The sequence below is a fragment of the Leopardus geoffroyi genome, chromosome C1 (genome assembly GCF_018350155.1).
Source record: "Leopardus geoffroyi isolate Oge1 chromosome C1, O.geoffroyi_Oge1_pat1.0, whole genome shotgun sequence".
NCBI lineage: Eukaryota > Metazoa > Chordata > Mammalia > Carnivora > Felidae > Leopardus > Leopardus geoffroyi.
In genome coordinates, this window is record NC_059328.1 from 161,764,999 (window position 1) to 161,782,025 (window position 17,027).

The following is a 17,027-nucleotide window of genomic DNA, read 5'->3' on the forward strand; positions in this document are numbered from 1 at the left end:
TCCCAGGGTCATGGGATCGAGCCCAGCATCAGGCTCTGTGCTGAGCATGGAGTCTGCTTTGGGATTCTCTCTCTCTCTCTCCCTCTCTGCCCCTCCCCACTGGCTCATGCTCTCTCTTTTTCTCTCTCTCTAAAATAAAAATGTTTTAAAATAATAAATAAATAAAGCAAAAATCAATTTAAGTCTACCTTTCTTTTTTTTTTTTTTAATAATAACAACCAATCTTTATTGAACTCTGTGTGTTCCAGGATTGAGCAAAGTAATTTGTAACCATTAATTTATTTAATCACCAAACAATCCTATGAGGTAGCTCTCATTATTATCAGCTCCATTTTTACACGTGAGAAATTGAAGAACAGAGATTAAGAATCTTTTTTTGTGCTATGAACCAGCAAGTGTTTTTTTTTTCCAGGTTATTAATTCTTTCTTTCTGTTTTATTTTTTATTTTTTTTTAAATTTACATCCAAATTAGTTAACATATAGTGAAACAATGATTTCAGGAGTAGATTCCTTAATGCATCTTACCCATTTAGTCCATCCCTCCTCCCACAGTCCCTCCAGTAACCTTCTGTTTGTTCTCCATATTTAAGAGTTTCTTCTGTTTTGTCCCCTTCCCTGTTTTTATATTATTTTTGTTTCCTTTCCCTTCTGTTCACCTGTTTTGTCTCTTAAAGTCCTCATATGAGTGAAGTCATATGATTTTTGTCTTTCTCTAGTTTCACTTAGCATAACACCCTCCAGTTCCATCCACGTAGTTGCAAATGGCAAGATTTCATTCTTTTTGATTGCCGAGTAATACTCCATTGTATATATAGACCACATCTTCTTTTTTTTTTTTACAAGTAGTTTTTATTTTTTTTTCTGTTCATTTCATAGTTTTTTTATTATGAAATTTATTGTCAAATTGGTTTCCATACAACACCCAGTGAGACCACATCTTCTTTATCCATTCATCCGTCGATGGATATTTGGGCTCTTTCCATCCTTTGGCTATCGTTGATAGTGCTGCTAAAAACATGCGGGTGCATGTGTCCCTTCGAAACAGCACACCTGTATCCCTTGGATAAATGCCTAGTAGTGCAATTGCTGGGTCGTAGGGTAGTTCTATTTTTACTTTTTTGAGGAACTTCCATACTGTTTTCCAGAGTGGCTGCACCAGCTTGCGTTCCCAAGTCTACCTTTCTTTTATAGCTACACTTGGTTGAAAACTATCTGATTGTGGGATAACAAACCTAGGTGTGTTAGGAGGCACAGGGGGTGGTATGTGTGTCATTAGTCATTAACCAGCATCTCTTTGTTTCTCTAAAGGATCCTTCTAGAAACCACAGGGCCTACAGGCTGACAGTAGCTAAGCTGGAGCCTCCCCTCATCCCCTTCATGCCTTTGCTCATTAAAGGTAATTCTGAGGGGGGGCGCCTGGGTGGCACAGTCGGTTAAGCGTCCGACTTCAGCCAGGTCACGATCTCGCGGTCCGTGAGTTCGAGCCCTGCGTCAGGCTCTGGGCTGATGGCTCAGAGCCTGGAGCCTGTTTCCGATTCTGTGTCTCCCTCTCTCTCTGCCCCTCCCCCATTCATGCTCTGTCTCTCTCTGTCCCAAAAATAAATAAACATTGAAAAAAAAATTTAAAAAAAAAAAAGGTAATTCTGAGGGAACCCACAGGTCAAGCCAGTGATGAGTGTGTGGGGAAGAAAACGAACAAGAGCCTCAACAGACTGATCTCTTTGGGAAGAACAGTCCTGTCCCTTGCACCTTCTTCATCACCTCCTCTCCCCCTTGACTTTTCTGAAAGTGTTAGGAAGATTACGGGAGCAGCAGGGATCCATGATTTGGAAGACTTGCTAGGGAAACAGTTAGTTTGGAAATTTTACTAATCTCAGGTAAAGTGCTTTCAAAAGTTAAACACCTAACATAAAAGGAACTATTATCAGCTTTCTTCAACTGCAGTGTTATGCAAATCCTCCAGCATAATCTAATGGTGCTATTGTGGTTTCTTAGTATGACATATTTCTGTTAGTGATTAGAATGTGACTTTTATTTCTTTGCAGATATGACATTTACTCATGAGGGGAACAAGACGTTCATTGACAATCTAGTAAACTTTGAAAAAATGGTACGTACAGTATTGTAACCTTAACCACAATGTTTCTTTAAAATAAAATTTGCATTTGTACTAATAAAGGAAATAATTTCCATATATGCTGCCATGTTAAAAAGGTAGTTATGCATAAAGGAGTTTTGAAATATTCGGCTCAAATTGGCTACCTATTTTAGCCTGTCAGTTCTCTTTTGTGCAACTGAATGGCATTTGTGCTGCAGTTCACAGCAGCAGCTAGCTTTTATGCCGTGTGCTTCGTCCTTGGCTGCCTGTTGCTAAAATGCGTGAATGTTCCAGAGTGACTTCTATGTTGTTGTTTTGTTGTCAGGTTTGTAGAGCTAGACTTCCCTAGGATGCCTTTGAGTTGTTTATCTGTTGAGCCTGACTTTAGTGCACGTAGGTAAAAGGCAACTCCATGGCAGATCTTTCTTGCGGAGTATTCATCTAAATGTATAAATAAATAAAGTTCACCCAAGTTCAGAGAGGGAACTTGAAAATCTTCACAACCAAAAACAATTTTTTAAAGAAATAACAGAAGTGAAACTGGCACGTATTCAGTATTCTGCAGCTCCCTTCATCAAGGAAAAGCTGTTATCTGGCATTGGTTACTTTGCAGTTTATTTTCTTATCTTCCGTGAAGCAATAAAGCAGGTCATGCCAAAACCTATCTTTAGCTACAAAGTGCATGTTAATGGAATGCTCCATTGTCTTCTAAATCCTTTGGCTGCAGCCTGGATGGATGGGGTGTTACAGCCTTATCTCTGTGTGGGTAAGCATCTGCCTGGGGTTATGGTTTGCAGTGGTGAATGTGGCACTGCAGGAAAAGCTCAGGGCTTGGGAGTTCAGGAGACATGAGGTTCAATTCTCAGCTTCGTCCCCCATAGTGGCCCCATAAGTTCTCTGTGCGTCCGTTTCCCCAACAGGAAGTAGCGATCATGCCTACTCTCTCCATGTCTGGAGATTGTCAATGGGTCCAGGGCATGTAAGCATTCCTGTATGCCATAGAGTGCTATGGAATTCTTCTCAGAAAACTGTTCTTGTCATCATTCCTTGATATCCAGCCGGTATGTATGACTCCAGGGCAACTGGAAACATCATGCAGTGATCCTGTAAGGATTGGACCATCCAGCTTTGGGAATGAGCAAGCCCAGCCTGGTGAAGAGGTCGAGCAATTGGTGGGCAACAGGTTTCCATGTCTTCGGCTTGTTAGGAAATAGCACATGAGTTCACACATCCTCAAAAGGACTCCATACTAGATGGCAAATATTTCCTCAGCGGTCTTCCCCTCCAAAGGCAGAGTACAAACATCTCTAATACTGTGTCAGTTTAGTAATTCTTTGGTCAAAGGTAAAAACATTCTTTTGTCTTGCTCACTTATTAGTATGGAGAATTAAACATATTTCCCTGATTTCTCAAAACTTGTTTTCCAGAAATGAAAGATTTAGCAAATAGGTAAAGAACCTTCCAGATCACTTATGCAGAAATGCAAACTGAGGGGTAGCTGAGCCAACTATTTGACTATAAAATATACATGTGCACAGAGGCGTAGAAGTCAGAGTTTCCTAAAGAGTTGACTGAGCTTTAGAACTTTTGATCATTGAAGTTAACTGAACAGACCAAACAAGGATAGCAAAACTATCTGTCAAGGAGAATGAAAGTTGTTTCATCTGGGCTTTTAGATCTTGGTGTTGCTTCCGTAACCTTCAAAGGAAGAGTCGTATTCATTGGATATTAAGAGAATTCCCCTTCTCCACTTCTCCACTTCTCCACTTCTCCACTTCATGCCCACAGCCATGGGTTCTTAAATGCCTACCTGTGAGAGGAGACCCTTCATACCCTGCTCCTCACATCCCGTTCTCAGAGAGATTCCACTTTAACTTAAAAGCAACTGAACGGCCGGGAGAGCAGTTCAGCTGTGATAACAGAAACCTAAATTGACAATGGCTTAAGCAAGCTAAGTTGTTGTTGTTTTTTTCTTCATGTGAATGTCTAAGCAAATGTGATAGCTTATGAAGCAGTCAAGGTTCCCGGCTTCTCCTCCCTTGCCATATCACCATGGTCCAAAATGGCAGACCAGCACCACCCCATTGCAGGTACAGGGAAGGGGAAAGGGAGAAGGTGAAGAGAGTGAAGGGAGTACTGAAAGAGAACTGTTTAGTTCTCTACTATAGCAATTATAAATTGTATTTCATTTAATAAATCACACCACGAGAAAGTTTAATTTTACAATTACCTTTCTGTGAGTTTAGTGTTATTGGTAAATGAAATGGAATTTCAAAACAAGATTTGATTATGTTTTTTAAACCTGACCTTGACCAACCTGGCACTTGTTAGCTTTCCCACCTTCTATCCCCATAAACAAGCCCACCCCTGTTCCCATAGCATCACCCCTGCCACATACAACTCCCACTAGTGGCCCCCCACTGATGCTGTGTGTCTTGGGAAGAATACAACTCTCTTTTCAAGTTGATGTCCACACCACTTCGCAGTCATTCATCAGCCAGGCCAAGGTGGTGAGCAGAACTGGCAGACTTTGTGGGGCTGGTAGGCGGTGTCCCCAGAGGGAACCCCTGCCAGGGGCAGAAGTCACCAGGGAAGCCAGGAACACAGATGCCTTTTCTTGGTGGCATCATTGCCCAGTCACAGCAAACTACTGTGCCAGCCCTAAGTATTTTTATTTTGAACCTTTTTACCCTTGAGGTATGAAATGAGGATTAGAGAATTTGTTGCATATTGGTTTTCAGGATTTATGAGTATGAACAAAAGAGAATTCACACTCTGATCCTTATGCAAAAAAAAAAAAAAAAAAAGGCAGACATTCTTTCATTTGGGGGGAACATAAAGGAGTATTCAAAAAAATGTTTGAATAAAGCCCTTTGTATCTTTCTATGGCATACATGAATATTTATAACATTTAGGAGGTAGACTAGCAATGGATTAGAGGATAATATGCTGGCTGGCTGCCACTATCCCAGGCTGCATAAAGCATGCTGATAGCCACGGATGCTACTGTATTAGGAGGTTGGTTCTATTTCAGACATACCCATATTTAGGTGTATTTATTTATGAACATTATTTTAAGATAGTCATTTTATTTGGAATGAGAGGCATGGGGCAAGCTTCTACACTTCTGGAAACATTAACAGAAGCTAACTCATTGAGGAAAGAGAAATGCTTTGAATCCTTTTATTTCTGTATCAGTAATTACAGCATTACATAACTAGCAATGATATGTTTTCTATCACCAATAATATTATTACAAGATCCATGGAGAAAGCATCGGATTTATATCAAGCTATGGAGAAAAGAACCTCCAAGTAAAAATCAAAATGTTCAAATACATGGCAGTTCTCAGAACTTTCCAACACAATAAAAACCTACAAGAGGACCTTGCAAGTTTATCTCTTTATACAGAACTCACAAACTGGGCTAAAAGCAGATTTTCCAAAAAATATGTTTCAAAGCAATGCAGTATGTGTTGACTGTTCCGGCAAAGGGTTTTGCTAGGAAATGCAAAGAAATCCCATCATCTTTGACCATTAGGAAATTATCTATAGTGAAGAAGGTAAAACATAAACATGTGAAATATTAAAAGCAAAAAAAGATATAGAAACTAGTTTACAATAGTAATAAAAGAGATGTCCAAAGGCACAAAGAGAGGTAACTTGAGCTATATCAAGAGGAAAACAAAACCATGTTAAATACAACAACATAATGTAATCAAATCCAGATTTGTTACCCTGAGCACCATCCAGCCTCACCTCACACTTCATCTTCTCTGTATTCAATCCAAGTTGGCAAAACCAACCTTTTTTCTTTTCTTTTTTTTTTTCCCCTGCCTCAGGGCCTTTGCATTGAGTTGCTACCTTTGCCTGAAACTGTCTCTCTGCTAGTCTTCACCTATCTGGGCTTTCTCATCATTCGGGTCTCAGCTCATGTGTCCCCTCCCCCAAGTGGTCTTTCCTGACCACCCTCAAACATTCTTCTTTACTTGTCTGTCTTCCCCACTAGAATATAAGTGTCCTAGACCAGGTATTTAATCAGTTTTGTTCACTGATACTTCTCTAGCACCCAATAAAAGAATAACCCAGTTATATTCCAGTTTGGGATTTAATCCAAAAGTGTTTTCTATTTTATTAGAACATTTGATTAAGCGGAATTTCCCAAGCACTTTGCATTACTGATAGTTTATGCAAGATGATTCCCTCAGCCTTCTTTCTGTTCCTAACTGGACATCATCCTACCTCCCCTCCTACCTGTGGTGCTGTGTCTGCCTCTCATTGTCCTTTCCTGAATGCAGAGAAGCACAATAGTCTGCATTTGCCTGGACAGGCACATGAGCTACCATGTCCCATGGCCATGATATGTACAATGTACCGTGAGCATCTTGCACGTTACATGTGCATATCTGTATGTCACACACCTCTTGGATATTAAAGATCCATAGCCAGGGGACAGGGCTCAGGGTTCTTCCTCAAAAATGCGTATAGTGGAGCCTGGCTGAGCTCCCGGGCCTTTTTGTCTTTTATCTCTGTTCCTTACCATGCAGTTAATTCTACTTGGTTGCTATCATGGGCACCATCCTTGTAGGTGAGAGACTATATATTTCTAGATCTTGTGGTGAAAAAAGTCCTGTCCTAAATATATGAGGATCTGATAAAATAATCAGGTGATATAGATGTGGTTTTACACATGCTCAGCAAGGAATTATTGACGGAGATTTTTTTTATTTGATAGGCATTCAGATGGACGCAGAGTCAAATCAGTAGGGGCAGAAATAAGAAAAGGTAACGTGGGAAACATTAAGAACAAGGTTGGCAAAGATCTCAAGTGGCGAGAGAAGGAAAGGCCAAACTGTTCAGGGTAGGCATTTAAAAGAGGGCTGAAGTCCAGGAGCGGCTCCTCAAAGGACTCCGAGCTGAGAGGCCACATAGCCTGTGAAGAGGGAGGCTGTCCTGGCAGCTGTCTGTCTGTGGGAGGGAGGTCAAGACAGTGTAACAGTGCAAGGTGGCATTGCCTGGAGGGCCTGCTGGTCTGAACTTGAAAAATAGAAAAGCCTGTTCCTCTTCAAGGATGGGAGAGCTAAGGGAAAGCTGGGCCCGGGGGACCAAAGTCAGTATAGAGGTGGCCAGAAAAGCTGGAGACAGCCTGCTAGGTTATCAAGTTGTCTGGATAGGCACAAAGGCAGAAGTTGGCCAGCCCACTCCTGAGGGCACAGTACCACAGAAAGGTAAACAGGGAGGTCCAGGCCAAGGGCCCAGTCTGAGAAGCGCCTCCGACCCTTCACAGGATTCAAGGGGAATTACCTGCATCAGAGCTGGAGGGAAATGTGTTTGGAACTGCAGCCTCAGGGCCACTTGCCTGTGCCGGGTTGGAGTGCAGACAGCCACTCGCCCCTTCCTATGGACAGCACCTTTGTACTGGGCATCTTGTAAGGCAGGCCCTGGGAGAGACTTCTGCTTCTGAATCGCTCTGTTTTCAGCTAAAGAAATAAGAACTTGAGGGTAGTTACAGAGTCCTTGGCTTGCTACCTCCTTTTTTCTTCCTGAGCTTCCCTCCATGAGTTCATGTCCTGAGGGAAATTCATCAGCCTTCCTATGGGCCCATCTCCTAGCCTCCCGGGTAAGGAACCGCACGAACATATTAATTTGTGCAAATAAACGCTAAAGACCTGGACCTAGAATTAGTCTCTGGAAAAAGGGGGGGTGGCTGTGTGCCATCTGAAACGTGGAACCCCAAGGTTCTAACTTCTAACTGTGGACTGCTTTCTTGGCGAGGGCCCTTGCAACTCTGAGGTGGAGATTCCTAGTGGGGGTGGTGGGGACACATCAACATCAGTTCAGGTGTGGAGCGGGGGGGTCACGCCGTCCACCTATACTGATGGTGAGAGCGCCTTCGAAAGGAGCATATTCTCCTCACTTCACCCCCAACGTACAAACTGCTATTTTAATAAGCCAGTTGCGAAAGGGAGTGTGTCATAAACCTCAGGGTTGCTGAGATGGGGGAAAAAGATGGGAGGCTCTGCCTTGGAGTAAGCAAGTATTTCCCCACCGCCTGGCATTATAGGAAAGCTGCCTGGCCTGCTCCAGGCGGGCCAGCCTGCTCCGGCAGGATCAGCGAGCCTAGGGTATAATCTTTGGCTTCATCCCTGCTGTGGTAGTTGGATAACAAAGCCTGTGTTTCTCTTTAACCTTAGTTTCTGCCAACCTTAACTGAGAACACCAGTGAATGAATGGCTGTTTGCCGTCAAAAACAACATGTAAGGCTTAAGTCTGCAGAAGGATAGAAAGACTCTAAGCAGATAAATGCAAAATCCTCCACTTTGGGCCAAGAAATCAACTGCACATCTACAGAGAATGAAGCTGTGTCCAAACAGCAGCTCAATGAAATGGGTTCAGAGGTTTTATCCACTAGTAGTTCAACAGATGTCAGTAAGGTGACTTTTCTTTAAATTGTGGACTCAGATCTGTAGCATCATCTAGATCAAGGAAGGAAAATAATTCTTCTGCACTTTTTGATTTGCTTAATCCAGGGCACCGTGCTGGAGACTGCCTTAAAGAGACCCAAACAGGTCTTATGGAAAATTGTTAAAGCGATTGGCAATACTTCACAATTTTTATTTTATTTCGAAGTTTATTTATTTATTTATTTTGGGGGAGAGAGAGAGAGCAGGGGAGGGGCAGAGACAGACACAGAGAGAGAGAGAGAGACAGAGGCAGAGAATCCCAAGCAGACTCCACACTGTCAGCATGGAGCCCGAGGCGGGGCTCAAATTCACAAACCGTGAGAGATCATGACCTGAGCCGAAATCAAGAGTCAGGTGCTGGGGCGCCTTGGTGGCTCAGTCGGTTAAGCGGCCGACTTCAGCTCAGGTCATGATCTCGCAGTCCGTGGGTTCAAGCCCCGTGTCGGGCTCTGTGCTGACAGCTCAGAGCCTGGAGCCTGTTTCAGATTCTGTGTCTCCCTCTCTCTGACCCTCCCCCATTCATGCTCTGTCTCTCTCTGTCTCAAAAATAAATAAACGTTAAAAAAAAAAATTAAAAAATAAAAGAGTCAGGTGCTTAACTGACTGAGCCACCCAGGTGCCCCAGAATTGGCAATATATAGATTGAACCAGAAAAGACTTGGGAGGTGGGGAGACATCCACAATGGTTGTCTTCTCGTGTTTGAAGAACTGTCCTGATAAGAAGGAACTAAATGTATATGCTGTGGCTCCAGAGCTGACAACGAGGATCGGTGGGTGAAAAGCAGAGGGAAAATGACTTTGAGAATGATAAAGAAATGTCTAATAGTTAGAAATGTCTAAAAATGGAAGGGGCTGGCCTTGGCGAGAACGAGTAGCTCTCGCTGGATGCATCCGAACGGTGGGAAGCTGCTGTTGACAGGCAGGCTATAAAAGGCATTATGCACCTTGCAAACACTTGAAGAAGGGGACTTCTGAAGCCTCTTTTGGCAACCCAGGAGAGAGCCTGGTAGTTGGGTGCAGCTGTTAACAGCATAGTGCAGGTGTCCATGGGTGCAAAAGAGGGTGGAGTCAAAATATCAAGTTAACCCTTCTTTGGCCTTGTGAAAGCATTCCGTAACTATGCATCGCCTGGCAGTGCTGGTGGGGTTCACAGGCGGTTACCGAGGGTTTACATATTGCAGCATTTCCCTGCGGACCTCACGGAGGAAAACAATGGGCCTCGTTGCAAAGCCAGGTTTGGATTTCAAAGTTAAACTGAAGTTACCTCTGAGTACAATTAAAAAGGATACGTCAAAATTAAAACCATTGTTAGAATTAATCAAAGATTTAGAAAGGTAGAATGAACTCCAGAGCTGGAAATTACTGATTTAAACAATTGTTCTCACATTTTAAACCACATAATGAGCTAAAAATTATGAAGCCTCAGAGTATAGCTGTAAAGAGTAGTCTAAAACCAAAGTCAGAATGAAATGTTTTAGCTTTCAAAACTAAAAAGCAGAACAATTACACCCTACAAAATGGTATAGGAAGAGGTTTCTGACCCCTGCTAATTGTTTTATTATTCTTCAGAGGGGCACTCTGGCAGCATTTCCCTGGGTTTTCAGTAATTACACTCCATTCAGTATCTGAAGAATTACAATAATTCCACACAGAATATACTCGTGCCCTTCCGATGCAAAGCCTTTACAGAAGTGAAAAAACAACTTACAGTAAATTAGCAGGAAAATTATCATAGTTACTGTTTATTTCAGGGCTCCATATATCAGAGGCTAATTCTACATTGTATGTTATGTTTTCTTGGAGGTATTTGTAGTATATTTCACATGCTGACCAACAGACATGCTGGTTTTTAGGATCTTTTATGAAAATGACGTTCAAACTTTTCCGATTGTCTCTCTGTGTATGAGAAATTACCCAGTGCAGACACATGTCACTTAATGCTTGACAGAGTCCGCAAAACCTCAGTATTCAGCAGGCTGCGATCAGTGTTCACATACACTTGTAAAGCTTTGACTCTTCTGCGAGTTTTTTTTTCCCTGCCAAATAAGTTGGGGTTTTGTTTGTCTGTTTTAACACTACAGAAGATTTCTCAGTCATTTTGTATACTTTGGCAAGCCAAGGGTCCATGAGAGAAGAAAGCAAGGACTAGAATTAACATGGCCACTCAGAGATAAGAAAATCTCTTTCCCTGGCTGGAGCCTGATCAATTTCTGCTCGTGTTAGAATTAATCCACCATCTCCCCGGGACCCCCTTTAGAGTCTGAGCAGCAAAGGTGTCCTGAGACAATATACAGAGTCTGGGGGTCCCAGCTGCTGTTCAAATACCATCAGCAAGAAGTGTGCATACATTCTGGCTGAGAAATGGTCTCATGGATGTTTTTCCCCATGTTTCTGCCCTTCATATTTTTCCTCCTTTCTTCTTTTGTCTTAAACTAAGTTGAGTGCAGTATAAAAAATTCACTTGTAAGTCTTTATGGCAACCAAAACATTACAAAGAAACTGAGAGGATCACTTAATGACAAAATTAACAAAGGTTAAATAAGTTACCATCCATCCATAAAGTTGAATACCTACTCGTTTTTTAAAAATGCTTTAAAATGCAAGTGGCATGGAAAACAGTCACAATGCCATGTGAAAAAATGTATATCACAACAGAAATACATATGTAAAATATGACTTCAATTGTTTGAAAAATTTTTACTTATTTATTTTTAAAGCATTAGAAGGAATTGTACTAAAATATTAATGAAGTGACTCTGTGAGGTGTATTCTAAGTGACTTCTACTTTGCTCTTAACTTTTATTCATTTTCTCAAATGTGCACGCATTAGTGTTATGATCAGAAAGGAAGAAGAAGGAAGGAGAGAGGAAATCAGATAATTGAGATTAACATTAAAACACACACTTTGGCTGGAAGATTAGAAGGGTCAGTAATGCACAGTGTTGAGGAAAATGTATAGGTAGAATATTTGGATTATATTCAGTCTAATCTAATGCCTCATTACTGAGTCCTGTTTCTTATGAGGCACTTGATAAGCTAACCCTTCTCCAAATCTCGGATAGTCACAAATTCGCTTACAAGTTCACAGTGACCTCTGGGAAGGGATGGTGAAAACGAGTCCTGAGGAGTAAGACACAGTCTGAGAAACAACAGACTGATTTTTATGTCAGAGGCACAAACAACTCAACTAGAATTATGCCATTAGTACTCCTCATCTGAGAAGTGCTTTGTACGTGTGACTGTAGATGCCTCTTTCAAGTAATGAAACCTGTTCTGCATCAACCAGCTGCCTCCAGATAGTCAATGTCTCAGAACAGAATGTTTTTCACGGGCTCAGGTGTTACTGGAATAAATCATGGTTTGGTTTCCTTTATGGACTATACACTAAGCTTACTTGCACTTCATTCTTTCTTTTTTTCTCTATTCTTTTTAGCGCATGATTGCGAATACTGCCAGAACAGTGAGATACTGCAGGAGCCAGCCCTTCAGTAAGTTAAATGCTACCGTGTGCTGCAATCTAGATCTGGGTGATTAAGTCCTTTTTAATGAGGCTACCGAGACATTCTAGAAGTCTGGGTAGTATTTGATTGTGTCAGGGGCACTTTGGACCATGAATTCTCATGGGATAGAGGCCTTGAGTTGAAGGATTTTCTAGCTGTAGAACTAGAACCTAACCATAGAAATACTATTTTATGAATGAACTTAAAGAGAATAAATTTGCTCGTTCTAGTGTGACTAGAGACGACTAAGGCATGATCACCAACGAATCCTGCCTCAAAGCAACTCTTTATGACTCACTGCTTGATGTTGAGAAACTCACATCAATTCCTGATGACTCAGTTCTGTCGTTTATAAACTGGGAAAGATAATATTTATTGTCTCTTGGGGTGTTGCAAGAATGCATTAATGGGTATAACACATTTGTAAAAGGTCCCATAGCAGGAATTCATATTCTGTTTCTAGTATTCTCAGGTGAATTTAAGATGTTCTTCCTAAATCTGAACATATAGCAAAATAACTGCTGCCATACAATGCTTTAATATAAAACTATTACCAATAATAGATGGCAACCTTAAACCGATGGGGATTAGGTTGCATCACAGAACCAGATCAGCTCGCCAGACCAGTGCTGCTGTCTCCTGGGCTGAGACTTTCGGTGGGGGTGGAGCTTTGGCTCCCTCGAGCTGGGCTGGGAGTCAGCAGGTGGCCCCTATAAAAGTTCTTTGCTAAATTCATTGTATGAGTCACTTGAAGTCATTTGGCTCATTAAGCCAACATGATCATTTGAGATGGACGTGACTTTGAGGCTACCAGTACTGTCCCTTCCAATAAACCTTGTGCTAAAAGAAGCTAAAAGTTTCTCAATTTACTAACCAGAGCTGTCTTTACCCTCCCTAGCCCAGGACTGGCTCAAAGTGAGGGTTTGCTAATGCAGGATGCCAGAACTGAAAACTGCTCACTTTTTAATGTACAGAGGAGGAAAAAATTCTATGAAAAGTAATCTTTCCTTAGGGAGCAAGTAGCCCTTTAAAAATTTTACTCAAATGACTGTGCCTCCTCTTCCTTCCAAAATGGGAATAGTCTTGCATGTCGTCAACCGTTCCTGCGTGGATTCTGCAAGGATTAAAATGTCTCACATCTCTTCATCTAGTAATTTACTGTATGGATAAAGACATGGTCTTAAAGCAGCCATACAAGTGAAATATGAGAATATATAAGTGATGTCAGTCTACAACAAGGCCCATGAACCCATGGCCCTTTGGGGCTCTAGGAAATTCCTGAAATGAAACACAAAATTTCTGTGCCTGAGAGGGTTTGTATCCTTGGGAAGGTTCTCAGTGAGATCGAAGAACTGTGATAGAATATGTTTTGTTCCATAAGCTTCTTTGGAAGTAAATCCTACATTCTCCTACATCTTCTCCTAGAAAAGTGGGGGTGGGCTGGGGGGATTTTATATATATGTGTGTGTATATATATATATATATATATATATATATATACACACACACACACACACACAATATCCACTGCATATGTTGAAGTTATCAGTAACTGCTGGTAAACAACAGCTGCTCAGCTCTGAAGTCAACAGTCTATAGATAAAGCTATAGGAATAGATTTGTAAACATTGTGGGAATATGTACAATGTAATTACAGTATATTGTACATATAGAGTACACTGCCAGGGAAAAAGCGAGGAATTAAACACTGTGGTATTATTTATATGTGATAATTATACTGATGAGTTTCTTCCTAGAGCAAGTAGGGGCCTTTGTATTTTCTCTCTGCTATTCTGTGTTCAGACCTGCAACACTACCCTCCACCCCATATGCAGATGGCATTCTAACTGTCTTTGGGAGTGATGTCAGTGCCCTGCTTAGAAAAGAGCCCCCTACTGGTGATCCATGGGGCAGAGGTAGCCCATGGACCACAGCAGAAGTGTTGGGTCTACACAGAACATGTTTCCCCTTTTATTTGGAAATAATGTTGCTATTAAAAAATTCCAGGAAAGAAATCCAGACTTCTCATTTCTCTAGAAAAATAGGAAGATCTGACAACTCAGAATGCAGATTCCCAGACAGCAGCATCATGTGGGAGCTGAATAGTCACTTTCAAAGGGACCTGGGTTTCCAGTTCACCACTGTCAGATTTGGCCTTCCTCACCCATATATATTCTCTGCAGAGGGCTCTGGACACTTATTTGATTCTTCTTTCAGCCTGGTTTTGGAGAAATCTGTGAACTTCAGATGGCTCCATTGCTTACATGCTTGGGGAAGTAGGTGAGAAGAGAATAGTAATTGGGATTTCCAAACAAGTAGCATCAGGAAATCGAAGGTCTAGCAGAAGTTATGACTTCAGCGCATGAGCTGAGCTTTTCCTTACACGTGAACAGTCTCGAAGAGCACACATGTATGCAGTGATACTGTATACTCTTTGCAAGTAACAAGGAGAGTCAGATTTATTAATCTCACTGGCTTGCTTCAGTTCAGCCCAGGTGTTAAGCACTTTTGTTAGGAGCTACTGAAAACTATGTCTTGGGGCGCCTGGGTGGCTCAGTCAGTTAAGCGTCCTACTCTTGGATTCCGCTCGGGTCATGATCTCATGGTTTGTGAGTTCGAGCCCCACATCAGGCTCTGTCCTATCAGCTTGAGATTCTCTTTCTTCCTCTCTCCTCCCTTCCCACTCTCTCTCTGTGTCGAAAATAAATAAATAAAACTTTTTAAAAAAAGAAAAAAACTACGTCTTTTGCCATTAGTCCTTGTCTGTATCAAAGGGAGAAGAGAGCTGAGTGGGAGACACAGGTGGGATGGAAAGAGGAAGCAATTTTTAATGTATAACCAGGGGCTATCAGGGGATGCTTTCACTTTAATTTGGTGCCATTTTTTTACAACAAAGGAAAATTACCAAAATAGGTGATTCCAGAGAAGAAAAGGGTAGGAGAGAGGAGATGGAATATCCCAGTGGAAACATTTCAATGAATATGGTATGTTGAAAGGTTTCAATGGAAACTTGGAATCCATGGTAAATGTAACAAATAATTGGAGAAAATAAAGCTGTATCTTATATGCATATATTACACAATGCCAATTTGCTCTCTTCTCTTTCAACAGATCCTGATGCAGCTCAAGCTAATAAGAACCATCAGGATGTCCGGAGTTATGTCCGGCAATTAAATGTGATTGACAACCAGAGAACTTTATCACAGATGTCACACAGATTAGAGCCTCGTCGACCGTAGACATTTAAAGTGCCCAGAGCAATGGTTTGCCTCCAGTCCACAGTCTTTCAAAAATGCCATTTATGCTACTACTGACTGTATTGTCACTAGAAAATTCTACAAAACAAGCAGAAACGCACCCTGAGACATGTCAGGGCTGCAGCGTACCAGCGTCATAGTAAGAGAAGAAATTCTTTGACTTGCATAAAGCTTTCACACTCTAGCATAGGAATCTCCAATTTGTAGTCACACCATTTTATTTCCAATTGTGCCATCCTCTTTGCTGAAACATAAATTAAGTCCCGATGATAATGGTAGAAACACCATTGTCAAGAGACATATCAAGCCCCTGACAGTTTTTCTCAGAGAGTTGGCCGAGTGAGATGTGCTACAAATGCTGTGGTGGTATAGTTTCACAATTTTATCTCAACCTTGATTTTGGAGCATGGGGGTCTTGGAAGGTGTTGAGGAATCACATAAATCCAAACCATAACTTGTATTCTAGCATCTTCATAGTCTTACCTCTGAAGGAATTGAACCCAACCACATTACTATAAAACATTGTGGCTATTGATGTAATTTAGAGAGGACTGGTCCATAATTTCTGGATGATATATAGAATAATATTTATGTTTACAATGTAACTTTTTTAAACTCACAAATCAGGATTACATACATAAGAATTCCACTAAGAAACTCCAAGGTTCTAAAAATTGCCAGCGTTAAGAAAAGAACATTTCAAAAGAGCACAATATGCACAAAACATTTTTCAAAATTAAAATATTTTCCTGGGCATTAAAAATCTTTACTATTGGCTAATTATTGTTACTGACTAAAAAACCACATATTTTCTGGACTTAAATGTTATTACAGATATCTTAATTTTCAGCAATTGTTTTGCACTTTCAAATAGATTGTAAATAGTTCATTCAATCAATGGTATAGAGTTATTTATTTGCTATATAATAGATATTGTGCCAAATGATTACTTTTTATTTATTTTATTTAGTATGTAATTTTGGAGTACATTTTTTCCTCTTTTCACAATTAGGCTACATTTAATGTGTAGGAATTGTATGTATGTATATCTTCTGTAAATAACAGTATCTTCATTAAATATAATTGTTGCAAGAAAAGGTTGTGCTGTGCTCAGTTCCTATAATATGGGAGGGGTAACCATTCGGTATGGTGGGGACTCAGATTTTTTTTAATTGAAATAAAATTCACATGCTATAAAAATCACCCTCTTAAAAGTGTAAAATTCAGTGGCTTTTAGTATATTCACAAGGTAGTTCAACCATCGTCACTAATTCCAGAACATTCCCCTCATTCCTAAGAGAGAGCGCATGTTCATTAGCAGACACACCTCATCCCCTCTCTCCCAGTCTCTGGAAACCACTATCTGCTTTCTGTCTCTGGATTTACCTATTGTGCACATTTTGTGTAACTGGAATTGTATGATATGTAGCCTTCTATATCTGATTTCTTTCACCTGGCATACCATTTTCAAGGTTCATCCATGCCATAGCATGTATCCGCACTTCATTTCTTTCTATGGCTGAATACTATTCACTTATATGAATATACCACTTGTCAGTTGATGGACACTTGAATCATTCCGCTTTTTGGCTATTAGCCCCTATGAAAAGGCTCTGGATTTTAGAGCTGCCTGATATGGGGCCTCATACCGTTTCTCAGTGATTCAAGCACTTAGTAAATATTTGATGAAGAGATTTCTAAAATTCTT

The 17,027-nt window shown here is 40.9% G+C and overlaps 1 protein-coding gene across 8 annotated transcripts in view; it reads left to right on the forward strand.

The window, feature by feature from the left end:
* Positions 1-16,416, forward strand: part of RAPGEF4 (Rap guanine nucleotide exchange factor 4) — a 292,801-nt gene extending 276,385 nt beyond the window's left edge. For all 8 annotated transcript variants that reach the window (XM_045480213.1, XM_045480214.1, XM_045480216.1 and 5 more), the window contains 4 exons: positions 1,310-1,397; positions 2,047-2,111; positions 11,996-12,050; positions 15,174-16,416. In XM_045480213.1, coding sequence (XP_045336169.1) covers positions 1,310-1,397; positions 2,047-2,111; positions 11,996-12,050; positions 15,174-15,301 — 336 coding nt within the window. In that variant the 3' untranslated portion in view covers positions 15,302-16,416. The remainder of the gene's footprint in view (positions 1-1,309; positions 1,398-2,046; positions 2,112-11,995; positions 12,051-15,173) is intronic.
* Positions 16,417-17,027: the final 611 nt, after the last annotated feature.